The sequence below is a fragment of the Sus scrofa genome, chromosome 15 (genome assembly GCF_000003025.6).
Source record: "Sus scrofa isolate TJ Tabasco breed Duroc chromosome 15, Sscrofa11.1, whole genome shotgun sequence".
Lineage (NCBI taxonomy): Eukaryota > Metazoa > Chordata > Mammalia > Artiodactyla > Suidae > Sus > Sus scrofa.
The window spans coordinates 15,955,158-15,982,970 of NC_010457.5; the positions used below are offsets into that span (position 1 = coordinate 15,955,158).

Consider the following 27,813-nt stretch of genomic DNA (forward strand, 5'->3'; position numbering starts at 1 on the left):
TCCTAAAATAAGTTTCAGAGAATTGACATGTGTCTTTGGGGACTCTCTAATAGATTTTTCTTCTCCCTTTTTTTGGGGGGTGGGTGCGGTTTTCAGTAGGTAGCATATTCACATGAAATTATCATGATTCACATGATAAATAGACATGTATACACAAATACATTTTCTGAATAAAACTAATTTTTTGCATATATTTAAAAGTCATTTCTATCTCCTTTTATGATCATATTCTTTGTTCATTTTTTGCTTAGTTTCCTTAGAAAGGCTTCCCCCTACTCTTAAGATTATAAAAGAATTCTGTCAGGATTTCCTTAAGCACTTAGATGGTTTCATGGTTTGTATTTATTTATTTATTTATTATTTTTTTCTTTTTTTCTTTTTCCCATTTCTTGGGCCGCTCCCATGGCACATGGAGGTTCCCAGGCTAGGGGTTGAAACGGAGCTGCAGCTGCCAGCCTATGCCAGAGCCACAACAATGCAGGATCTGAGCCGTGTCTGCGACCTACACCTCAGCTCCATCCTTAACTCACTGAGCAAGGCCAGGGATTGAACCTGCAACCCCATGGTTCCTAGTTGGATTCATTAACCACTGAGCCACAATGGGAACTCCTCCCATTGTTTGTATTTAAATCATTCAAACATTTGATGTTTATTCTGCACTAAGATGTGAGGTATGAATCACTTGATTCTTTTTCCTAGTTGTTCCAATTCTATTCACTGAAAAAACGTCTTTTCCATGTGTTTTTCATGTGTTTTTATTATATATTAAATGCTTGTGTTTGCGAGGCTCTCTTTCTGAAATTTTTTTTATTCCTTTGGTCTTTCAGTCTCCTTTTGCATTGTTGTCACAATATTTTAATCAGTGGGGTTTTATATTTTAAATGTACAGCTAGTTCTACTGCATTATTCTCTTTGGCTGTTGTGAACTTAATAATCAGCGAGCTTAGTTTCTTTAAAAAATTAGTTATTTTCACTGTTTGAGGAAAGCATCCTAGGAACTTGTTTGGAAAAGCCAGGAATTTTTGAAGAAAAGAATAACCATTTTGTCTCCAGACTGCTGTTCTAATCTACACACCTTGGACTTGAGCTGCAGCATTTCCAGCCTCTAGCCAGCCCTGCTCGCTTCAGACCAGCCCCCACAATCCTGTCTAGAACCAGTTCCTTATTACCTATCCTGTTGTTCCTCTTTGTCCTCAGTTTGGTGGGTTTTGTATATTGAGTTCCCTTGGTTTGTCTTAAGTGAAGGGGATATTCTGTTAGCAGGACCCAGGACCTCTCTGTTCAGTTCTGAAACAGGTTTTTCCTCCAGTTGCATGGCGTGTCCCTATATTTGTGCTACTAAGTATATAAGGGTATGTAGTTTTACCACCCCCTAGATTTTCTCTGTTGAAAATGAAATATATTGCACCCTTAAAGCTGTCTGTCCATTAATGTTTATTTCAAAAATCTGAAATCATCAGTGTTTGATGGTAAAAATTTAAATATGAATAAAATTTAAAAAGTATACTGCCCAAATTCCTGATATTGAGAGCATATTAAATTTATATGTTAATAGGGAGAATTGACGTCTTTATGATGACTTTTCCTGTCTGAGAAAACATAATAGCAGTTAGAACCTAGATTATGCTGCTATAAAAATCTCAGCCACTTAAAACATAAGCATTTATTACTTATTTTTGCTCATGCTTCATATCCATTTATGTTACGCAGAGGCTCTAGTTGCTCAGAAATTCAGGCTGATATAAAGGTTCTTTCTTGACATACACTTCCATGATCATAGAAGACAGAGAAAAAAATAAAAGGTGGCAAACTGTATGCCATGTCTTAACCTTCTATCTAGAAATGACCTAGCACTGCTGCTCACATTTCATTGATCAGGGAAATTAACATACCATACCTAAGTTCCAAGTGGTTAAAAAGTGCCTTCCTTTCAAGTGCATGGAATGAGAAAAGCAAACATTTGTGAATATTTTTGATAATTACCAGAGATATCATTATTTTTCCACATAATCTTTTGTTTCATTCAATAGGTTTTAAATTTTTTCATATGACTTTTGCATGTTGTTGAATTTATTTCTTGATATTTTGTAATATTTCTTGGTATTGAAGGTAGACTTTCTTTTCCCATTTTTATCTTTTAACAGGTTGTTGCTTTTATATATCAGTTGAATTCTGTATCTTAGTTTTGTACCATAGTGATAACTTCTATTGTTTGTAATAGTTTTTCAGTTAAATCTATTAATTTCCCAGATTTTCATTCTTTTCTTTTTTTTCTTTTTCTTTTTTTTTTTGGTCTTTTTGCCTTTTCTAGGGCTGCTCCCGCCACATATGGAGGTTCCCAGGCTAGGGGGCTAATAGGAACTGTAGCCACTGGCCTACGGCAGAGCCGCAGCAACGCAGGATCCAAGCCTCGTCTGTGACCTACACCACAGCTCTCGGAAACGTGGGATCCTTAATCCACTGACCAAGGACAGGGATTGAACCCGCAACCTCATGGTTTCTAGCTGGATTCCTTAACCACTGAGTCACAACGGCAACTCCAGATTTTCATTCTTATTTGCAAATGATATGACATGTTCTTTTTCTTCTTACTGAAAAATAAACTTAATCTTTTTCCAATTCTCCACTAACTTAATTTTGCTTTTGCTGTTGTAATACAATGCCTAATACTTAGGACTTTGGACATTTTTTCTTTTTCTTGATTGGCTCAGTGGCTGAGATATGATATGTTTCTATCATAGAAAGTATACATTTATTATTCCTATCTTGAATATTTTTATGAAGATTGATTTTTTTTTTTTTTTTAACTACCACACAGCATATGGAAATTCTCAGGCTAGAGGTCAAATTGGAGCTGCAGCTGTGGTCTACACCACAGTAACACCAATTCCTAGTCACATCTCTGACCTACACCATAACTTGCAATGCTGGATCCTTAACATGCTATACCACAATGGAAACTCTGTTTTTTGTTTGTTTTATAACCAGATGTCTTTTTAGAGTCTCTGGAATTAACCATAATCTTTTTTCTCCTGGATCTGTTAATATGAAAAGTCAATTAATAGACTTTCTAATATCAAACCTTCCTGAAATAAATCCCACTTTTTTTTTTTTTTTTGTCTTTTTGCTATTTCTTTGGGCCGCTCCCGTGGCATATGGAGGTTCCCAGGCTAGGGGTCTAATTGGAGCTGTAGCCACCGGCCTACGCCAGAGCCACAGCAACACGGGATCCGAGCCGCATCTGCAACCTACACCACAGCTCACGGCACTGCCGGATCCTTAATCCACTGAGCAAGGGCAGGGACCGAACCCGCAACCTCATGGTTCCTAGTCGGATTCATTAACCACTGCACCACGACGGGAACTCCAAATCCCACTTTTTAATGCATGTAGCTTCTGCTTGCTATTAGAATTTTTTAAGCAGTGCAGTATTCATAAATCACATTGGTCTCCAGGTGTTTTGTTTTTGCATTCTTTTTTTAGTACTGTGGTTGTTATTTTGTTTAAATTTTTGGAAGTTTTTTTTTTTTTTTCCTTTTCTATTCTAGAATAGTTTTCTGTTGCATTAAAATGATCTGTTGTTTCATTGGTAAGAATTATCAAATAAAACCCTCTGTGTCTAGTATATATAATTTGAGTACAATTTAATTTCTGCCAGTGGAAACCAGTCTTAGATTTGGTTTGGGGGTTTTGTTGGTTGCGTGTTTTAATTTTATTACATTGTGGTTAGAAAAGGATGTCTATGCTTCCCATTGAGTTTTGGTTTTGGAGAATTTGGTTTTATGGATGCTTTCTTTGTGACCCATTACCAGTTTTTCATAAATGTTCCATAAGCTCTTTAAAGGAAGGCCTAGTTTCTGTTTACAGTTTATATAATTTTATTTATATCTGTGAAGGGGGAGGGTACCTTTTTATGTGATATGGGTCTTCTAATTTTATAGGTTTTTTTAGTCTGCTGTATCTAGATTGAAAATTAAATGTTTCCTATTAATAGTATTGATTTCTCTACCACTAATGTAGTTATTGTCTCTTTGTGTTTATCTTTTTATCTCCTATAATTTCTACTTTACTAATATTGTTGTTCTCATTACTGATAATTGTTCTCATAACTGATAAAGATGTATTTTCATTGTGATATGTACTCTTTAACTTTCTTTGTCTCATGTGTTTTGGCCTGGATTCCACCTTGCTTTCAAAGTCTGATATATCATTACCTAATTTTTAATTAATTAATTTTTAATATAATGATTTTTATTTTTTCTATTGCTGATTTACAGTGTTCTGTCAATTTTCATACTGTATAGCAAGGTGACCCAGTCACACATACATGTATACATTCTTTTTTCTCACATTATCATGCTTCATCATATATATAAAGCTAGTTCCCAGTGCTATACAGCAGAATCTCATTGCTTATCCATTCCAGAGGCAATAATTGGCATCTATTAACCCCAAACTCTCAGTCCATCACACTCTCTCCCCTTCCCCCCCTGGCGACCATAAGTCTGTTCTCCAAGTCCATGAGTTTTTTTTCCTGTGGAAAGTTTCATTTGTGTTGTATATTAGATTCCAGATATAAGTGATATCATATGGTATTTGTCTTTCTCTTTCTGATTCACTTCACTTAATATGAGTCTGTAGTTCCATCCATGTTGCTGCAAATGGCATGATTTTGTTGATTCAGTTCACTTAGTATGAGTCTCTAGTCCATCCATGTAGCTGCAAATGGCATGATTTTGTTCTTTTTTATGGCTGAGTAGTATTCCATTACGTATATAAACACCAATTCTTCTTAATGCATTCATCTATCAATGGACATTTAGGTTGTTTCCATGTCTTAGCTGTTGTGAATAGTGCTGCAGTGAACATAGGGGTGCTTATGTCTTTTTCAAGGGAAGTTCTCTCTGAATATATGTCCAAGAGTGGGATTGCTGGGTCATATGGTAATTTTATGTATAGATTTCTAAGTTACCTCCATACTGTTTTCCATAGTGGTTGTACCAATTCAATTTACATTGCCACCAACAGTGTAGGAGGGTTCCCTTTTCTCCACCCTCTCCAGCATTTGATATTTGTGGACTTTTTAATGAGGGCCATTCTGACTGGTGTGAGGTGGTTCCTCATAGTAGTTTTGATTTGCATTTCTCTAAGAATTAGTAATGTTGAGCATTTTTTCATGTGCTTGTTGGCCGTCTGTATATCTTTTTAGGAGAAATGTCTATTCAGGTCTTTTGCCCATTTTTCCATTGGGTTGTTGGCTTTTTTGCTGTTGAGTTGTATAAGTTTGTGTATTTTAGATATTAAGCCCTTGTCAGTTGCATCATTAGAAACTATTTTCTCCCATTCTGTAAGTTGTCCTTTTTTAATGGTTTCTTTTGTGTGCAAAAGCTTGTCAGTTTCAGTAGGTCCCATTGGTTTATTTTTACTTTTATTTCTATTGCTTTGGGAGACTGAACTGAGAAAAGATTTGTAAGGTTGATATCAGAGAATGTTTTGCCTATGTTCTCTTCTAGGAGTTTGATGGTGTCTTTTCCTATGTTTAAGTCTTTAGGCCATTGTGAATTTATTTTTGTGCATGGTGTGAGGGTGTGTTCCAGTTTCATTGATTTACATGCTGCTGTCCAGTTTTCCCAGCACCACTTGCTGAAGAGACTGTCTTTTTCCCATTTTCTATTCTTGCTTCCTTTGTTGAAGATTAATTGACCATAGGTGTCTGGGTTTATTTCTGGCTTCTCTTTTCTGTTCCATTGGTTTGTATGTCTGTTCTGGTACCAGTACCACACTGTTTTGATGACTGGCTTTATAATATTGCCTGAAGTCTGGGATAGTTATGCCTCCTGCTTGCTTTTTGTTCCTCAGGATTGCTTTGGCAATTCTGGGTTTTTTATGGTTCCCTGTAGATTTTTGAATTGTTTGTTGTAGTCCGTGAAAAATGTCATGGGTAACTTGATAGGGATTGCATTGAATGTGTAGATTGCTTTGTGTGTATGGCCGTTTTTACAATACTAAATTTTCCCACCCAGGAGCATAGAATATCTTTCCATTTCTTTGAATCCTCTTTAATTTCCTTGATTAACGTTTTAAGTTCTCAGCATATAAGTCTCTCACCTGCTTGGTCAGGTTTATTCCCAGGTATTTGATTTTTTTGGGGTGCAATTTTAAAAGGTATTTTATTTTGTATTCCTTTTCTGATATTTCATTGTTAGTATACAGAAATGCCGCTGGTTTATGGATGTTAATCTTATGTCCTGCTACTTTGCTGAATTTGTTGTCAGTTCAAGTAGTTTTTGAGTTGAGTCCTTGGGGTTTTCTATATATAGTATCATGGCTTCTGTACACAGTGACACTTTAACTCTTCTCTTCCAATTTGGATACCTTTTATTTCTTTCGTTTGTCTGACTGCTGTGGCTAGAACTTCCAATACTATGTTGAATAAAATTGGTGAGAGTGGGCATCCTTGTCTTGTTCCAGATTTTAGTGGGAAGGCTTTCAGCTCTTCTCCACTGAGTATTATATTTGCTGTGGGTTTGTCGTAAATGGCTTTTATTATGTTAAGGTATGTTTCCTCTCTTCCCACTTTTGTAAGAGTTTTTATCATGAATGGATGTTGGACTTTGTCAAATGCTTTTTCTACATCTATTGAGATGAGCATGTGGTTTTTGACTTTTCTTTTGTTACTGTGGTATATGACATTGATCTCTGTTATGTTGAACTATCCTTGTGAACATGGGATGAATCCCATTTGGTCGTGGTGTATGATCTTTTTATATGTTGTTGAATTTGGTTGGCCAAAATTTTTTTGAGAATTTTTGAACCTATATTCATCAAAGATATTGGCCTATAGTTTTCTTGTTTGGTGGTATCTTTGTCTGGTTTTGGTATTAGAGTGATGGTGGTATCATGGAATGTCTTTGGGAGTGTTCCTTCTTCAATCTTTTCGAAAAGTTTAAGGAGGATGGGTTTAAGTTCTTTGTTTGGTATAATTTGCCTGTGAAGCCATCTGGTCCTGGAGTTTGATTTGCAGTGAGTGTTTTTATTATGTACTCAATTTCATTTCTATTGATTGGTCTTTTCAGTTGGTCTATTTCTTCCTGATTCAGTTTTGGCAGGCTGTAAGTCTCAAGAAAGTTGTCCGTTTCTTGTAGGTTTTCAGATTTGTTGGCATACAGTTATTCATAGTATTCTCTTATGGTTTTTTGTATTTCGGCAGTATCCGTTGTCATTTCTCCTTTTTCCTTTGTTATTTCGTTTATTTGGGTTTTTTCTCTCCTCTTCTTCGGGAGTCTGGCCAGAGGTTTGTCCGTTTTGTTTACCTTTTCAAAGAATCAGCTCTTGGTTTTATTGATTTTTTTTCTATTGTTTTTTGAATCTCTATTTTATTGATTTCCTCTCTGATCTTTATGATTTCCTTCCTTCTGCTGACTTTAGGTTTTGTTTGTTCTTCTTTTTCTAATTCATTTAGGTGATGGGTCAAGTTGTTGATTTGAGATTTTTCTTCATTTTTGAGGAAGGCCTGTATTGCTATGAATTTCCCTCTCGGTACTGCTTTTGCAGCATACTTTTGCTGCAAACGGCATGATTTTCTTTTTTATGGCTTAGTATTCCATTGTATATATATACCACATCTTCTTAATCCAGTCATCTGTCATTGGAGATTCAGGTTGTTTCCATGTCTTGGCTATTGTGAATAGGAGTACTTTTCTTTTTAGTTTTTGTGAATGCAATGTTTGGTTTTGATTTGTGGTTCCCCTGTGTTGCTTTTTTTTGTTTTTTTGCTTTTCAGAGCCAAACCCATGGCATATGGAGGTTCCCAGGCTAGGGGTCTAACTGGAGCTGTAGCTGCTGGTCTATGCCACAACCACAGCAATGCCAGATCCTAGGCATGTCTGACTGACACCACAGCTGACATCAATGCCAGGTCCTTAACTCACTGAGCAAGGCCAGGGATCGAACCCACAACCTTGTAGATGCTAGCTGGTTTCATTTTCACTGCACTATGACAGGAACTCCTGTCCTGCTTTTTAAATATGTTAACCCCTTCCTGTATCTGCTCTCTTTAGCCTGTTTAGGCTAAAACAGATTATTTGAAAAAAAAAAAAAAAAAAGAGTATTTTTTGCTCTTTACGGCTGCACCCATGGAGGTTCCCCAGCTAGGGGTCGAATCAGAGCTACAGCTGTTAGCCACAGCCACAACAACCCAGGACCTGAGTCATGTCTGTGACCTATACCACAGCTCATGGCAACACCAGATCCTTAACCCACTGAGTGAGGCCGGGGATCAAACCTGAAACCTCATGGTTCCTAGTCGGATTCGCTTCCACTGTGCCACGATGGGAACTCCATATGTTTTCTTAGTTTCTTTCCCCACAGTCTATGATTGTGAAGTCCTTTTTTAAAATCTTCATGTTTGTCCTTTTGCTGTTCTGTGTTTATCATTGCTTTTACAGTAGTTTTTTTTTTTTTTTTCCCTTTCCCTCTTTCAGATCTGTATACTGGCTTTTTAAATTATTGCTTTCCAGTTGTGGTTTCCTCCATCCTATTTCTTCTTCTTTTTTTATTTAGAGAAGCCATTTCAGTATTTCTTTTAGAAAGGGTTTAGTAGTGCTGTACTCTTTTAGCTTTTGTTTGTTGGAGGAATTCTTTATTTCCCCTTGCATTTTATTTATTTTTTATTTATTTATTTTTTTTTGTCTTTTGTCTTTTTGTCTGTTGTTGTTGTTGTTGTTGCTGTTGTTGCTATTTCTTGGGCCGCTCCCGCGGCATATGGAGGTTCCCAGGCTAGGGGTTGAATCGGAGCTGTAGCCACCGGCCTACGCCAGAGCCACAGCAACGCGGGATCCGAGCCGCGTCTGCGACCTACACCACAGCTCACGGCAACGCCGGATCGTTAACCCACTGAGCAAGGGCAGGGACCGAACCCGCGACCTCATGGTTCCTAGTCGGATTCGTTAACCACTGTGCCACGACGGGAACTCCTCCCCTTGCATTTTAAATGATATTCTTGCTGGATAGAGTATTCTAGGCTGCAGATATTTTCCTTTCAGAACTTTGAATGTGCCTTGCCACTCCCTTCTGGCCTGTAGTGTTTCTTTAGTGAAATCAACTGATAGCCTTATGAGGGTTCCCTTATAATTAACTCTTTGTTTTTGTTTTGCTGCCTTTAGAATCCTCTTTTTAACTTTTGCCATTTTTATTATAATATATCTTGGAGTGGATTCAACTTGTTTGGAGCCCTCTGTGCTTCCTGTATCTTATATCAGTTTCCTTTAGATTTGGAAAATTTTCAGACATAATTTCTTCAAATATATTTTTAATCCCCTTTTCTTTTGCTCTTCCTTCTGAAATTCCTATTAGGCATGTATTGGCCTGCTTTATATTATCCCATAAATCTCTTATTTTGCTTTCATGTTTTTTCATTTGCTTTTCTGTCTGCTGTCTTGATTGGGTGATTTCCATTATTCTATCTTCCAAGTCATTAATTTGTTCCTCTGCATTATTCATTCTATCTTTAGTGCCTTTAGTTCAGATTACATCTCTGCAAATGAATTTTCTAACTTTTCTATGTTCCTCCTGATGTTTTCTAGTTCTTTTCTAAAGGAATCTGCATTACTGTTCATATCTGCTCTTAATTCCTTGATATTCAGCCTTAATTCCTTCAGTATTTTCGCTGTCTCTCTTTTGAGCTCAATGTCTGTCATACTGCAGAGGCCTGTTTCATTGTTTGCTGCTTCAGGTGAATTCTGTTCCTTTAACTGGGAATGGTTTCTGAGCTTCTTACATCTTGCTTATGTTTTTATTTTTATGGTGAGTTTAGGGAAGCCAATCTGTAGTCTTGGAGGACTAATTCTATGCAAGAGCACCCCTTTGTGTTTTTTGGGGGGGTTACTATTTTTTGGTGTGGGAGTTTGAATATTTGCTGTCTCTTTCTTTGTTTTCAGTAGTCTGTTAACCCCAGGGTGCCGAGTGTGTTTGCAGGGAGACGAGGCAATGGGTAGGGCTAGTAGTCAGTGCCTGGTTGCTGGGCTCTTAAGAGCAGGAAGGTGGTGAAGGCTACTCTTAGTTTCAGGGTCCTGGAAAGTGGTAATGAGCCTTAGATTTATGAGGTGTCCAGAGCATTTGGCAGTGGCAGCAGCAGCAGGGCATGTGTGCTCCCAGGGGTGTGAGAGCAACAAGTGGTGTTCAGTCACAATGCTCTCCTCTCTGGTGCACTTGAGGTGATTGGGCCGCAAGTTTTTTCATGGAGTCAGAGAAAACTGTGGTGGTTTGCCCCCACCACCTGTAGACCCTGCAAGAAGCACTTTGTCCCACTTAGCCCCCACAGGAGGTGCTGCACCAACTGCTCCTAGTTGTAGGGTCTTGGGCCGGAAGAGTGATCAAGTGTCTGGGCGCTGCCCAGAGCATTTTGCAGTGGCAGCTGCCGGGTGGTGATATGTTCCCAGGGGAGTGAGAGCAACAACGTGTGATGCTTGGTTGCAGTGCCTTTTTTTTTTTTTTTTTTTTTTTTTTGCCGACTCCAGAGGTGACTGGGGCTGCAGGTGGAGCCCACTCACAGGACCCCATTGGTGGCAGGCCACGCCTCCCACTGGCCTCCTAGACAATGGGTAGACAGACCACTGCAGTCTGTCCCTGCTGCCTGTAGATCACGCAAGAGGCACCGTGTCACACTTAGCTCCCCACTGCCTTTAGCCCACACCAGAGATGCCCGGCCACCCATAACCTGCACATAAGTGCACGGTCTCCTGTAGCATGACCAGGTGGCTTCTTGTCAAACAGAGCCTGCACCAGAGGCTCCTTGCCCTCTGAGAGTCTGAGAACACCTGCACAGGGAGATTCCTGTGGTCCACTCCCCCTCCTCTTGCCCTTCCCAGCAGTGGCACCTTGCTTTTCCTGCAGATCCAGACCTTCTCCCGGTTTGCCTCTGCCATGGTGTTCCACTCCCCAGCCCATGGCACACCGCTCCTTAGCCTCTGAGGCAGTCCCTATACAGCCATCTCTAGTCCTCTCTCCGGGACTGAACTCCAGAGCCTAAGTCTCAGCACCCAGCACCCCACCTGAGCGTCTCAGGCCGTGGTGTCCAGTGCAGTGGTACAGATGATCTGTGCAGCTCTCACTGTACTTTGCCCTCCTCAGTCCAGCTACTGCGCTTTTCTCGGCAACTTTGAGGTCCCTCCAGCTCAGCTGATCTTTCCATCAGTTAGGCGGCTTCCCAGGATGTGGGTTCCTTTTCTCTTTCACTGTTCCCTCTCAGGAATGCTAGTCCCATCCTGATTCCTTTTCTCACTTTGTCTTTTTTGCTTTTGTTCTACCCAGTAATGTCAAGAGTTTTTTGCCATTTGTGGCGGTTTAAGTTCTTCTGCCAGCATTCAGTAGATGTTCTCTGCCGGTCGTTTTGCATGTAGATGTGTTTTTTTGATTTGTTTGTGGAAGAAGGTATGGTTTTGTTTTGTGACGTCAGAAAGTGTGTGTTTTATTTTAGTGGTTACTTCTATTATTATACCTTTATATGATACCTTTAGTTCTCTTGGTTCCCTCCTGTGAACAGTGATAAAATTAGCATGTTTCATCTACTTTTTCTCCTCTCCTCCCTCAATTACCTGATTTTAGTAAGTAATAATTTACCATTTACCCTTGTGCAGTCAAGTATGCCTGTCCATTGATTGATTAATGATCTTTTGACTTTTGTCTATTACAGGCGAGAGGCAATCAACAAATTTACTCTGTCAGGCTTTCTTGTACCCCTCTATCTTAAGGGCATTTACCATTTACATTGTGTTCTGTCACTTTTAATTCACACATTGTTTTTAGTCTTGGTTTTATGCTTAAATATATTCAAGGCTCATTGGAGATAATGTTAATCATGATTTCCTAATTTCATGTTTGATTGAAATTTGGCCTCTACTTGAAACATAGAGTTCAGTGACAAAAAATTCAAAGGTGAGTTCGTGGGAATAATATTACCTGACTCCTGAGTGTTGTGTTCAACAGGGTTTGTTTGTAGCCTTACCAGAATGACAGCTTGGCTCATACTTTCCTGTGGATTTTTCTGACATTAACTTGCTTTTGGGAGAATCTGAGCCCAGCCCTTGATTATTAATTTTCCACCGTATGTAACAATATTTTTCTCTTTCCAATTTATTCTTTCTGTAGTAGGTTTAGCCAATAAGTTTACTAGGCTATGTCTTGATATTAACTGTTCTCAAATGACTTAAAGTTTTCTTGCAAGTGGTAATATGTTAAGAAAGAATGGAGAGAGAGGCTGCTCTGCTGAGTTATATGTTGTTATGGGGCTCAGCTCATTAGCAAGGAAATAGATTTAGAGAGACTGTTGGTTATTTACACAGGGACTTAACTGCAATCTCCCCTCCTCAAAGTATAGACCTGTCATTTTTCTTCCAAGTAAGCTCTTGTTTCGAAGCCAAACATACATAACAGAGAATGTACAGATTACAAGGGTACAGTTTACCTTCAGTAAACATTCTTATGTAACCTATACCCAGATCATAAAGTTGAATGTTCCTGACTAGCATCTCCAAAGCTTCTCTTTGTGCTTCTTTGCAGTCAGTGCTACCTCTTCTGAGGGTAACCTTTTTTATGGCAATACAGTATTCTAACCATATTTCCATGGTGATTAGTTTGGTTGTTTTCAGTCTTTTTTTTTTTTCTTCCAGTTGTAGTTAAGAACAAACTATCAGTGAATCTATCACAATTATTGTTTTGTTTTTCTAATAATATTTGGGTGCTTTCCAATTTGGTTTTTCAATGACATATACATGTCTTTTTATTCATCTGATGCATATATGTAGTATATATGTGTATTGTTGTATATACTGTTGTATATATGTTATATATATCTTTTGGGTGTGTATCTAGGAGTAGAATTGTTGGCTCATGGATTATACATGTTCTCAGTTTGGTAAAGACTGAAAAATGGTTTTCTATAATGGTTGTATCAGTTTTTCTTTGCAACGGCAGTGAATGAGAGTTGTCTATATTCTTAGCACTTAGTATTGTTGGTCCTTTAGCCATTCTGGTGAATTTATGGTGCTATCTCTTATTTTATGTGTGTGTGAGAGGGATACTGTGAGAAAGCAAAAATGCCACTGTGGTTTCAGGTGGAGAAAATCTGTTTGGTATAGCAAGAAGACTGGCTTACTGATTTATCTCATCTTAATTGGTTTAGGTCCAGCCTAAACATGTGAAGGAAGCTTTCAGGTTACTGAATAAATCAATCATCCGTGTAGAAACACCTGATGTCAATCTGGATCAAGAAGAAGATGCCCAGATGGAGGTAGATGAGAGTCCAGATGGCATCAATGGTGAGGTGTTTGTTTGTGACTCTTTTGGAGTTCGAGACTGAAATGTTCTCTGAGATGTCATGGTAAAAACTCACTGATAGTTATGAAGTCTGTGTAGCAAAAGGAGGAAAATGATACAAATTTTATTAACTTTACAAATTAAAATAAAATTAAATAGTTGATACAGGGAGTTCTCTTGGTAGCTTAGCAGGTAAAGAATCTGACTAGTATCCATGAGGATGCAGGTTTGATCCCTGTCCTTTCTCAGTGGGTTAAGGAACTGGTGTTGCTGCAAGCTGTGGTATAGGTTGCAGGTGTAGCTTGGATCCAGTGTTGCAATGGCAGCTGCAGCTCCAGTTCGACCCCTAGCCTGGGAACTTATGTGCCGCAGGTACAGCCCTAAAAAGCAAAAAAAAAAAAAAGTTGATATAAAATATATATGCTTAAAAGAGAAAATACACCAAAATGGAGATAGTGGACTTAATTCCTCTGGCCTAATTTGTATCATTATTTTGCTTTTGAATTAAAAACATTTTCTTGAGTACATTTAAGAGAGACAGAATTTAAAAATTTGTCTATAATGCAGATGCACTTTTAGATCATGAAATCTTATTGTCTAGTCTCATACCAAATGTCTTTTTTACTTCACTAATAGCATTTATAAAGGTGCTTCTAATTTATTTGCGCAATTACTAAATATGAGTGTTAATTATATGCTTGTTTTAAAGTTAGTATTAAAAGTTAAGTGGTATATTTATGACATTGGATGAGGGGGTATTGGAGGCACAGAAACAAGATTCAAACAGTTAATATTTCACTTAGGTCATGCTGATAGCCCTGCTCCTGTAAATGGAATCAACGGCCATAGTGAAGACATGAATCAAGATTCAGTTCCGAAAGCCTCCTTAAAGCTGGGCTTCTCTGAATACTGCCGAATCTCTAATCTTATTGTGCTTCACCTCAGAAAGATGGAAGAAGGTGAGGCTGTACCTAGTGCTGCTCTCATGCTAAATTGCTTGCATTAGCTATACTTGTGTAAACCACTTCTGATTGCTAAAGACTATTATTTTGTCAGAAGGGATGACAAATTGTTGGACAAGCTCACTTTGGCAAACAAAATCTGCTAGGGAGTGTCAGCGTGTCTACCAGCCTGGATGGTTCCCCACAAGTTCATTGTCAAAAGATTTAGGAGTCCTTCTTGTCCATGTCTTTGGCCTGTTTTAATATTTATGAAGCCAAATTTGGGATCTGATGATGTAATGAGGCACCTAACAACTGTTTTTACACATTCAAAATCGCTATTCCTTATAATGGTTTTGTTTAAAATGGATAGAGAGCACTTTCCTTGAAAAAAGAAAGGGGGGGTGTGAAAAAAAAATAAAATGGATGGACTCCTAGAGTATTTCTGGTTCATAGACAAATAACTGTATCAAAAGTCTCTATTAGCACAAGTACATTCCAAACTAGAAATGAAATAAAATCCTTGTATCTCTGTAGGTAAAGTGTGATATCTAGATACTAGTACACTTCTTGTTATTAACTGCTTACCATGCTATCCAAGTTTTCTCAAGCTCTAATTGGACACAAGGCAGAGGGAAAAGTGATGAATTCGGGGGTAAAATTTAAGCTTCATTTGGCGATTGACCATTGGTTAATTTTTTTTAACTCTGAATTTTATTACATTTATAGTTGTGCAGCTATCATCACAACCCAATTTTATAGCGTTTCCATCACAAACCCCCAGCCTCCCCCCCCCCAAACCCCAACCTGTTTCCTTTGGAAACCATAAGTTTTTCAAAGTCTGTGAGTCAGTATCTGTTCTGCAAAGAAGTTCATTGTATCCTTTTTTTAGATTCCACATGTAAGTGACTACATAATGATGTTGGTGTCTCATTGACTAACTTCACTTAGCATGATAATTTCTAGGTCCATTCATATTGCTGCAAACACCATTATTTCTTTCCTTTTTATGGCCAAGTAATATTCCATTGTGTATATATACTGCATCTTCTTTATCCATTCCTCTGTTTAAAGGCATTTAGGTTGTTTCCATGTCTTGGCTCTTGTATAGAGTGTACATTGGAGTACAAGTATCTTTTGAAGTCATGATTTTCTTTGGATAGATGCCCAAGAGTGGGATTGCTGGATCATATGGTAGTTCTAATTTTAATTTTTGGTTTTTTTTTGGTCTTTTTGCTATTTCTTGGGCCGCTCCCGCGGCACATGGAGGTTCCCAGGCTAGGGGTCCAATCGGAGCTGTAGCTGTCGGCCTACGCCAGAGCCACAGCAGCGCGGGATCCGAGCTGCGTCTGCAACCTACACCACAGCTCACGGCAACGCCGGATTGTTAACCTCCTGAGCAAGGGCAGGGACCGAACCCGCAACCTCATGGTTCCTAGTCGGATTCGTTAACCACTGCGCCACGACGGGAACTCCTAATTTTAGTTTTTTTGAGTAATCTTTATGCTCTTCTCCATAGTTGTTGGCACCAGTTTACATTCCCACCAACGGTGTAATAGGGTTCCTTTTTCTCCACACCCTCTCCAGCATTTATTGCTTGTAGGCTTTTTTTTTTTTTTGGTCTTTTTGCTATTTCTTGGGCCGCTCCTGCGGCATATGGAGGTTCCCAGGCAAGGGGTCCAATCGGAGCTGTAGCCACCGGCCTCCACCAGAGCCACAGCAACGTGGGATCCGAGCCGCATCTGCATCCTACACCACATCACGGCAACGCCAGATCGTTAACCCACTGAGCAAGGGCAGGGACCGAACCCGCAACCTCATGGTTCCTAGTCAGATTCGTTAACCACTGTGCCACCACGGGAACTCCACTTGTAGGCTTTCTGATGATGGCCATTCTGGCTAGTGTAAGGTGGTATCTCATAGTTTTGATTTGCATTTCTCAATAATTAGTGATGTTGAACAACTTTTCATGTATTTTATTGCCATCTGTATGTCTTTGGAGAATTGTCTATTTAGATCTTCTGCCCATTTTTTGATGGGGTTGTTTTTTGGTTTGTGGCTGCAGGAGGTGTTTATAAGTTTTGGGCATTAATCTTACCATCCTTTGTATTTCTGTGATGTCCATTGTAACCTCTCCTTTTTCATTTCTAATTTTATTGATTTGAGTCCTCTCTCTTTTTTTCTTGATAAATCTGGCTAAGGGTTTATCCATTTTGTTGATCTTTTCAAAGAACCAGCTTTTCGTTTCATTGACCTTTTCTGTGGTTTTCTTCATTTCTATTTCATTGATTTCTGCTCTGATGTTTATGATTTCTTTCCTTCAGCCAACTTTAGGTCTTGTCTGTCCTTCTTTCTCTAGCTGTTTTAGATGTAAAGTTAGCTTGTTTATTTGAGCTTTTTCTTGTTTCCTGAGGTAGGCTTGTATTGCTCTAAACTTCCTTCTTAGAACTGCTTTTGCTGCATCCCATAGGATTTGGAATGTTGTATCTTTGCTGTCATTTGTTTCTAAGTATTTTTAAATTTCCTCTTTGATTTTTTTCAGTGATCCATTGGTTGTTTAGTAGCATGTTGTTGAGTCTCCATGTGTTTGTGTTTTTTGCATTTTTTCCTTATTGTTGATTTCCAGTTGTATAGTGTTGTGGTCAGAAAAGATGCTTGGTATGATTTCAGTTTTCTTAAATTTACTGAGACTTTATTTGTGGCCCAGAATGTTATCCGTCCTAGAGAATTGTTCCATGTGCACTTCAGAAGAATATGTATTTTGCTGCTTTTGGATGGAATGTTTTATAAATATCTAGTAAGTCCATCTGGTCCAATGCATCATTTAAGGTCTGTGTTTCCTTGTTGATTTTCTGTCTGGATGATCTGTCCATTGCTATAAGTGGGGGTGTTAAAAGTCCTCCACTATTAATGTGTTATTGTCAATTTCTTCTTTTAAAGTTGTTAGCAGTTGCCTTATATTTTGAGGTGATCCTATGTTGGGTGCCTATATATTTACAATTGGGTTGATCCTTTGAACATTATATAATGTTCTTCTTTGTCTCTTTAATTCTAGACCTTCTTTACTTTAAGGTATATTTTGTCTGATACGAGTATTGCTACTCCAGCTTTCTTTTGATTTCCATTTGCATGGAATATTTTCTTCCATCCTTTCACTTTCAATTTGTATGTGTCCCTAGAACTGAAGTGGGTCTCTTGAAGACAGCATATTGACACGTTCATACTTTGAAGTTGTAATAGTGTAAAGAAATTCGTTTTGGTGATTGTTCGGTTTTTTTGATTTTTGGGACATGTAGAAATTTCTAGGCCACAGATGGAATCTGCACTACAGCAGTGACCTGAGCCACAGAAGTGACAATGCCACATCTTTAACTACTAGGCCACCAGGGAACTCCCAAGAAACTTGTTTCTCATAATAGCTATTCTTTAAGGTTTTTCTCTTCACATTGAAGAAACACATACTTTAATTCAAGTAATATGACAGGTTATTTCAGGCTTATGCTGGAAAATTGCCAACCTTACTTGAGCAGATGTGCTCTCTGACAGGTTAGTAGTAATTTAATCTGTACATTATCTTGTTATGTATACAAGAATTAGCAATACAGTTTGCTACAAGGATAATTTAACCTTTTTTAAATGTGCTTTTTGTTGTTGTTGCAGAAGAGGATGAGTCAGCATTAAAGAGGAGTGAGCTTGTTAACTGGTACCTGAAGGAAATTGAATCAGAAATTGATTCTGAAGAAGAACTGATAAATAAAAAGAGAATCATAGAGAAAGTCATTTATCGACTCACCCACTACGTATGTATAGAATTATGTTTTCTTTGGTATTAACTGGGAGTTCATAATCACCTTTTCTTTCTTTCTTTCTTTTTTTTTTTTTTTTTTTTTTTGGTCTTTTGAGGGCTGCACCCAAGGCATGTGGAGGTTCCTAGGCTAGGGGTCAAATCGGAGCTGTAGCCACAAGCCTACACCATAGTCATAGCAATGCCAGATCTCAGCCTCATCTGTGACCTACACCACAGCTCATGGTAATGCCGGATCCTTAACCCACTGAGCAGGGCCGGGGATCGAACCTACAACCTCATGATTATTGGTCGGATTCGTTAACCACTGAGCCATGATGGGAACTCCCACCTTTTCTTATACTTCAACTTTATTCTCTTTTTATTTTTTTATTTATTTTTATTTTTATTTTTCCCATTATAGCTGATTTACAGTGTTCTGTCAATTTTCTACTACACAGCAGATGACTCAATCACACATACCAAATATAGTCTTTTTTTCTCACATTATCATGTTCCATCACAAGTGACCAGGCAGAGTTCCCAGTGCTATATAGCACAATCCAATTGCTTATCCATTCTGAAGGCAATAGTTTGCATCTATTAACCCCAAGTTCCCAGTCCCCTTCACCCTGGCAACCACAAGTCTTTTCTCCATGTCCATGATTTTCTTTTCTGTGGAAAGGTTCATTTGTGCCATATATTAGATTCCAGATATATATTATCTTTTTATATTACTTGCTTGATAAAACTCCAGCTTTAGTTACAGCTAATTCATTTCCCAAACCTATATCTAAGCAGTTAAAAATATCTGAGAAAAGCATGCAGATATCTGCCCACTCTTACTTTAAATTCATGGCCACAAATCTGAAGTGAACAGTTCTTTACTTATGTCTTTTCGACCTCACAGCACTGGCCAATGATATTACTTTTGCCTAGGCATTCTCCCACTCTCTTAAAGGACTATTGCATGCATATCTTCTTACTACTCAAATCCATCGGTCATTCTCAGTGTTTCCTATTTACAGGCTACATCTGCACAGTTAGTTGATCACTCCTTTTAGAAATACTTCTTTCACTTGGCTTCTGAGTTACCATATTCTCCTGTGTCTACTCCTTCTCACTGGCTATTTCCTCTCAGTTTCTTCCTGAGTCCCCTGCCCCCCCCCTTTTGTTTTTTTTAGGGCCACACATGCATCATATGGAAGTTGCCAGGCTTGCAGCTGCCTGCTAGCACCACAGCTACAGCAATGCCAAATCCTTAACCCACTCATTGGGGCCAGGGATCAAAAGCACATCCTCATGGATACTCATAGTTAGCTTTGTTATTGCTGAGCCACAGTGGGAACTCCCCTAAGTCTTTCTTTTGTCACCTTTTTTTTTTTTTTTTTTTTTTTTTGTGTCTTTTTGCCATTTCTAAGGCTGCTTTTGCGGCATATGGAGGTTCCCAGGCTAGCGGGCTAATCGGAGCTGTAGCTGCCGGCCTACACCACAGCCACAGCAATGCAGGATCCGAGCCACATCTGCAACCTACACCACAGCTCACGGCAACGCCGGATCGTTAACCCACTGAGCAAGGGCAGGGATCGAACCCGCAACCTCATGGTTCCTAGTCGGATTTGGTAACCACTGAGCCACAACGGGAACTCCTCTTGTCACTTTTTAAGTGAAGAACTGTGCTTAGTCCTCATACCTCTTTTCTATTTACATTCATTGTGTAAGTAGCCTCATTTGGTTCTATGAATGTAAATCCATCTTTGTTGACTTGCAGATTTATATCTTCAGCTCTAAATTCCACATGTATATAGCCAGCTTCCTGCTTGCAAATTAGTAGGCACCTCACATTTAATGTGTTCAAGACAGTGTTGTCCCTCAGGTGTTTTCATTTACTCAGTTGATTTAGGCCAGCCAACTTAGAATCATCGTTGATTCCGTGGTGAAACTTTGCCCTGACAAATTATTTTAGCATCAGATCCTATGAGTCCTGCCTTGAGTATGAGTATTCTCTGTTCTCTTCTCACCACCGTCATATCTACCCAAGCTCTCTAGATCTCCACAGGTGCCTCACCTGTTCCCCTCTTGAGGCAGCTGTCTGCTTAGCTGCTAGACAGATCTTTTAACAAATCAAATTGTCATAGTGTCCAATTTTCTAGTCCTTTTCTCACATTTAGAATAAAATCCAGTCTCTGCTATGGCCTGCAGAAGCCTGCACTGGCAAGTCTATTTCACCTCATTTCATAGCCTCTTCCCCTTGCCCATTCTGCTGAGTAATGTTGGCCTTATCATGTTCTTTAAACACGCAAAGCATGAAGGTCTTTGCACTTGCCCATTATCTCTTTCCCCAGATTCCTGCCTCGATTCTGATGTCTGCTCAAATGTTGCTTTCTCAAAGGAAGTTCTTGCCTAACCTGTCAATGTAGCAGCCTTGTCCTTAACTGTCACCCCCTTACCCTGCTATGTGTTTCTTTGTAGTGCTTATTATCATTGCCTGGCAGTGTAATCCTTATTTAAGTTTATAGTTGGTCTTTTATTAACAAGCAAGCACCAAGAGGGCAGGGACTTTTCGTTAAACACTATATCCCCAGGATCTATAGTGGTACCTGGCTCATAGAATGGTCACATATTTGTTAAATGATTAAATTTTTTCTGTTCAAATGACAGAGATTGCAATTCAGTTTATAGTGCTCACTGTATAAATATTATAGGTGTACAGAAAAGAAACTCATGGACTTGGAGAACAGACTTATGGTTGCCAAGGGGGTGTGAGTGGGATGGACTGGAAATCTGGGGTTAATAGATGCAAACTATGTGGAATGGATAAGCAATGAGAGCCTGCTGTATAGCACTGGGAACTATATCTAGTCATTTATGATAGAGGATAATGTGAGAAAAAGAATGTATATATGTGTGACTGGGTCACTTTGTTGTACAGTAGAAAATTGACAACACTAAACAAACTATAATGGAAAAAGTGAAAATAAAGAAAAAAAATAAACATAGGTGTCATCAGGGTTTTTCATCTGAAAAACTACTAGATGTGACTACGACTGTAGTTATGTGGAGGGTAGAAAGAGCTTTTCTATTTAGAAATTTAATAAATTTATATAAAATAAAGCTAAACTGGGTTAGTGCATGTTCAGAGATGTCTATGTAGTGGTGGGCAGTGTGTTTGCACCAGGCCAGTCTTTCCCTCCCTAGTGGCCCTGGGACAAGTCTAAGATAAAAAGACTCATGCTGGGAGTTCCTGTCATGGCACAGTGAAAATGAATCTGACTAGTATCCATGAGGATGGTGGTTCGATCCCTGGCCTTTCAGTGGGTTAAGGATCCAGTGTTGCTATGAGCTGTGGTGTAGGTCACAGACGTGGCTTGGATTCCCTGTTGCTGTGGCTGTTGGCATAGGCTGGCAGCTGCAGCTCCGATTCAACCCTAGCCTGGGAACCTGCATATGCTGTGGATGTGGTCCTTAAAAAAAAGTAAATAAATGGAAGACTAATGCAAGAAATCCACGTTGGAACACATTGTGAAATTAACTGATTTAAATTTGGCTTGTGTTTTTAAGTTTGACACCTGAGATAACTCACTACAAAAGATTAGAAGACTTATACTTGATCAAATGTGCTTTCTGTGAAATTGTTTTAGTATATAAAGTGTTTCCTTAAAAAGTCCAGTTAGTCTCAGCGGAATTAGTGTTCATTCTATGGGATTTTTCCACCTTCTTACAATCAATCACTATATCCTAGGTTCCTTGGTATGGGCCTTGGGTAGGAGTCTTTCTCATTTGTGGACATAATTAGACTGACATAGGTATATAATGGCTTGAAATCTGGTGTCAAATTTATAATTAAATAATTTTTTTATTAATAGATCAGAGGGAAGGCTTTTTCATGTTATTTATTTTTAGATTCTAGTTCTAACCAAATTACAAATGGATGGTATATGAAAGAATTCAGTGGCCAGTAATTAAAAATGAGCATAATATTAAGTAAAATTAAACACTTTTATTAGAATGATAAACATATTTATCGGAGGGTTTTTTTTTGCCAAGGTCTTAAACTAGAAGAGCAAAGATTTATTGTAATTTTTAAAAGCAGCTTTTACTTGGTTTTTGTTATTCTTTTAGAGTATAGTTGATTTACAGTGTTGTGTCAATTTCTGTTGTACAGCAGTGACCCAGTCATACATACATATATATATATACACACACACACACTCTTTTTCTCCTACTATCTTGCATCATGTCAGAGGGTTTTATAGAGTTGAATGGTCATAAAATTCATATGTTATGTTTTATCTTTTTTGAAGTTAAATTTACAAGTACTTGATGTAATATGCTAGGGGACCTGATTAAAAGCACAGTGTCTGTTGACCTTACTGAAATATTTCTTAATTTCTAAAAGAGGTTTATGATATGAAAAGGTCTATATCCTAGTGGGAAGCTATTTGAGCAGAAACTTGATAGTGATTTTAAGATATAGTTCTTTTTCTGAATTTGTTGGGGGAAGTGAAAGAAAATGTTAACAGCAAACATTCAGAAGAAAGGCCAAGCCTGTATACCTGGGCATTCTTATAATACTGATGGAGACCTGAGAACAAACATTTGTGTTTGATAGGATCATGTTCTAATTGAGCTCACCCAAGCTGGATTGAAAGGCTCCACAGAAGGAAGTGAGAGCTATGAAGAAGACCCCTACTTGGTCGTTAACCCTAACTACTTGCTTGAAGATTGAGCTATTGAAGGTAACCAGAGAAAATGGGGTCCTCTACCTGTAGCCTGGAGTCTGGATGGAGTTCTGCTGGCCAGAGAAATGCTTCTGGGAGTGATGCTTCAAGAAGATACACTTTGAGGAAGAAAAACCAACTTGATGGTCTTGTGTGTCTCATTTTTGTCATATACTTTTATACCAGCACAGTTTTTATCCTTTTGTTTAGTGTGCTTCTTGTCTGAATGAAGTTTGATGACAATTATGTGTTCTTATAACTAAGACCTTTGTTTTCATGTGTAGGAAAAGGTTCATTGCTTTTATGGTGTGTGTTATCTTATTGGGGAAATAACTTTTTAAAATTGCCAACCCCTGCTTTTTTCCACCAAAGTGACTTTTTTCTGCTGTTGTCTATTGGATATATTTCTAGTCTACTAAAATTAATGCTTCCATTTATTCATGAAAATGAGTCTTTCCCTTTTTGCTTGATATGGGGCAAGAGGGTAGAAACACAGCATTGTAGTAAACATGTAGGAATAGGTTCCTGTGAAGAGAAGTCCTTATTAAAATTTGTTAGTATGAATGTAAAACGTGTTGGAGATGACTTTTCGAGGTTAATTCCAATTCTCTTTGTTTTATTTTGATTTAAGATAGTTTGTGAAAATAAAAGGTTTATTATACTTTTTTTCATTACACTTTAATTTTTTAAACTTCTCTATCATAGCAAGCTCTCAGAATTATTTTCTAATTGCTTTTTTTAGTGATAGTTTGTCATTTTTTATATTATAAACCACTTCTAAATTTTAGGGCTTTCTTCTAGGAACAAAGTATTGCTTTTTATAATACTAACAGTCCCTGAGGTTTAACTATGATCAGTATATTCATGATGTAGAAGTTCCTCTTGTTGTAGCTTTTGACAACAGGTGATATTCTGGGGCCTGTGAGGCCAGTTGGGAAATGTTTACTGTGGTATATGAGTTCACTAATAGAAACTTCACATTCCAATGGCTTGAAAGCAGAAGGGTATAGAAGACTGGAAATGGATTAAGAAGTTATGCAATTGGTGGATACAGGATATAAGCTCCTGTGAAAACTGCATTCTTAGTAATGGCTGTAGGAGAGGCAATTGGGACAAGGAAATGTCAGTATACAGGATTCAGGCTTCCTGTTGAGACAGGAGATGCTAGTATAAGGCATGGACTTCATTCTGTAACAGGTGATAGGAAGAATAAGTAGTGAAAACCCAGGAGACAACAAGAAAGAGCCCCCTCCCTGCACTGAATTCAAGCTTGATAAAGAAAATGGGGTGGGGAGGTTCTGAAAAGAGAAACAGCTTGACAGGAATTTGAATTTGAATTTGATCAAATATTGAACTAAAGGATAGTGTGTAGCCCAGGAAAGATGATTTCCTTTGTGGTGAACCTGTCCTCTCCTCATTTCTGCTGTTAAAGAGTGGGGATTCTGGAGCAAAATAAGACCATCAATACAACTAAATCAGTTTTTTTTTCATCTGAGTGCGCTTACATTTTCACACACCTCTTTCCTCTACATGTTACTGGTCAGGGAAGTGAAGTGGCTAATGGATGATGGAGCATGTCCAAGATCTTTATGAAGAAAATTAGACAAGTATTTTAGTAAATGGATAGATGTTACTTGTTTATGAATGGAAAGTCTTGAGTATTTTAAGTTGCTAACAGATCTAAAAAATTTCATTTATTTTTAACCAAATCCCAACAGATGTTCATCAATAAGGAAATGACTGCATAAATTGTGATACACCTATGCTGTAGGTTGTACAAACTAAAATGAGGAAAACCAAGACGTTTGAAATAGAAATGTATCTCCAAGACACATAGAAAAGAAAAATGTATGAGAATTCCCATTGTGGTGCAGTGGGTTAATAACCTGACTAGTATCCTTGAGGATGCAGGTTCAATCCCTGGCCTCACTCAGTGTGTTAAGGGTTTGGCATTACTGCAGGCTGCAGCACATGTCACAGATGTGGCTCAGATCTGTCACTGCTGTGGCTGTTGTGTAGGCCAGCAGCTGCAGCTCTTATTTGACCCCCAGCCCCATGTCACAGATGTGGCCCCAAAATGAAAATGTGCAAATGAAGCCTTGGAGCATCTAAATATATAAAGCAAATACTAACAGACCTAAGGGAGAAGAGACAGCAAAACAGTATTAGGGGACTTTAGCATCCTGCTTTCATTAAAGGAGAGGTTGGCTAGAATAGCAGTAAGGAACCATTGACCTAAAATAATATGTTTGACCACATATACTTAACAGAAATAGGCAGAACATTCCATCCTAAGGCAATGGAATACAGATTCTTCTCAAACACATGGAACATTCTCCAGGATAGATTGTGTATTGGGCTATACAACAAATCATAATGAGTTTAAGAAGACTGAAATCATATCATGCATCCTTTTTTTAAGATTTTTATTTTTTCTATTATAGTTGATTTAAAATGTTCTGTCAATTTCTTCAGTACAGCAAAGTGACCCAGTCATACACACACACATTACTTTCTCACATTATCCTCCATCATGTTCCATCACAAGTGATCAGATATACCCTGTGCACTGCAGTATGATCTCATTGCCTGTCCACTCCAAATGCAATAGTTTGCATCTACTAACCCCAAATTCCCAGTCCACCCCCACTCCCCCTGCCCCCAGGCAGACAGGTCTGTTCTCCAAGCCATGAGTTAATTTTCTGTAGCTAGCTTCATTTGTGCTGTGTATTAGATTCCAGATAAAAGTGATATTATATGGAATTTGTCTTTCTCTTTCTGACTTACTTCACTTAGTATGAGAGTCTCTAGTTACATCCATGTTGCTACCAGTGGCATTATTTTGTTCTTTTTTGTGGCTGAGTAGTATTCTATTGTGTATATATACCACTTCTTCTTAATCCATTCATCTGTCAATGGACATTTAGGTTGTTTCCATGTCTCGGCTATTGTGAATAGTGCTACAGTGAACATAGGGGTGCATGTGTCTTTTTCAAGGAAAGTTTTGTCCAGATATATGCCCAGGAGTGGGATTGCTGGGTCATGTTATATATTTAGTTTTCTGAGGAACCTCCATATTGTTTTCCATAGTGGTTATACCAATTTACCTTGCCACCAACAGTGAAGGAGGATACCCTTTTCTCCATACCCTCTCCAGCCTTTGTTATTTGTTGACTTGTTAATGATGCCCATTCTGACTGGTGTGAGGTGATACCTCATAGTAGTTTTGATTTGCATTTCTCTAATAATTAGTGATGTTGAGCATTTTTTTCATGTGCTTGTTGGCCATCTGTATATCTTCTTTGGAGAAATGTCTATTCAGTTCTGCCTATTTTTCGTTTGGGTTGTTGTGTTTATTTTTGCTGTTGAGTTGGATAAGTTGTTTATATGTATGTATATATAATAGTTTCAAACTTGTCAGTTGTATCATTTGCAACTATTTTCTCCCACTACATAGGTTTCCTTTTTTTTTTGTTCTGTTTTGTTTTAATGGTTTCCTTTGCTGTGTGAAAGCTTGTAAGTTTGCTTAGGACACATTTGTTTATTTTTGGTTTTATTTGTTTTGCTTTGGGAGACTGACCTAAGAAAACATTTGTACAGTTGATGTCAGAGAATGTTTTGCCTATGTTCTCTTCTAGGAGTTTGATGGTGTCTTCTCTTACATTTAAGTCTTTAAGCCATTTTGAATTTATTTATGTGCATGGTGTGAGGGTGTGTTCTAGTTCCTTTGATTTACCTGCAGCCATCCAGTTTTCCCAGCACCGCTTGTTGAAGAGACTGTTTTCTTTTTTTTTTCTCTCATTTTGCATCCTTTGTGAAGATTAATTGACCATAGGTGTCTGGGTTTGTTTCTGGATTCTCTATTCTGTTCCATTGATCTGTATGTCTGTTTTTATACCAGTACCACACTCTCTGGATGACTGTAGCTTTGTAATATTGTCTGAAGTCTGGGAGTCTTATGCTTCCTGCTTGGTTTTTGTTCCTCAGGATTGCTTTGGCGATTCTGGGTCTTTTCAGTTCCATGTAAATTGTTGGATTATTTGTTCTACTTCTGTGGAAAATGCCATGGGTAATTTGATAGGAATCGCATTAAATCTCCAGACTGCTTTGGGTGGTATGGCCATTTTAACAATATTAATTCTTCCAATCTAGGAGCATAGGATGTCTTTCTATTTCTTTGAATCCTTTTTAATTTCCTTGACTAATGTTTTAAAGTTTTCATCTCCTTGGTCAGGTTTATTCCTAGGTATTGAATTTTTTTGGGTGTAATTTTAAAAGGTGTATTTTTATATTCCTTTTCTAATATTTCATTGTTAGTATATAGAAATGCATCCAATTTCTAATGTTAATCTTGTATCCTGTTATTTTGCCGAATTTGCTGATCAGTTTGAGTAGTTTTTCTATGGACTCCTTAGGGTTTTCTATATATAGTATCATGTCATCTGCATAGAGTGACAATTTTACCTCTTCTCTTCCAATTCAGATAACGTTTTAATTCTTTTGTTTGTCTGAAAGTCCTTGCTGTGTCTGAAAGTGTTGAGAGGGCATCTTGTTCCATATTTTAGTTGAAAGGCTTTCAGCTTTTCTCAGTTGAGTATATACTGGCTGTGGGTTTGTCATGAGTGGCTTTTATTAAGGTATGTTTACTCTGTACCCACCTTTGTAAGAGTTTATCATGAATGATGTTGAATTTTGTCAAATGCTTTTTCTGCATCCATTGAGATGATCATTTGCTTTTTTGATTTTTCTTTTGTTAATGTGGTATATGATATTGATTGATTTGCACATGTTGAACCATTCTTATGAACTTGCAATGAATCCTACTTGGCCATGGCGTATGACCTTTTTTATGTTTTTGGGTTTGGTTAGCTAAAATTCTGTTGAGAATTTTTGAACCTATATTCATTAAAGATATTGGCCTATAATTTTCTTTTTTGGTGGTATCTTTGGTTTTAGTATTAGGGTGATGGTGGCTTCATAGAATGTCTTTGGGAGTGTTCCTTTTTCTTCAGCCTTTTGGAAAAGTTTTTAAGAAGGACGAGTATTAAGTGTT

The 27,813-nt window shown here is 38.1% G+C and overlaps 1 protein-coding gene across 1 annotated transcript in view; it reads left to right on the forward strand.

Annotated features, from left to right (window-relative positions):
* The window catches only part of MCM6 (minichromosome maintenance complex component 6), a 54,950-nt gene extending 31,520 nt beyond the window's left edge, over positions 1-23,430 (forward strand). Inside the window, exons 14-17 of the mRNA XM_021075844.1 lie at positions 13,181-13,316; positions 14,118-14,273; positions 17,916-18,055; positions 22,652-23,430. Coding sequence (XP_020931503.1) covers positions 13,181-13,316; positions 14,118-14,273; positions 17,916-18,055; positions 22,652-22,768 — 549 coding nt within the window. The 3' untranslated portion in view covers positions 22,769-23,430. The remainder of the gene's footprint in view (positions 1-13,180; positions 13,317-14,117; positions 14,274-17,915; positions 18,056-22,651) is intronic.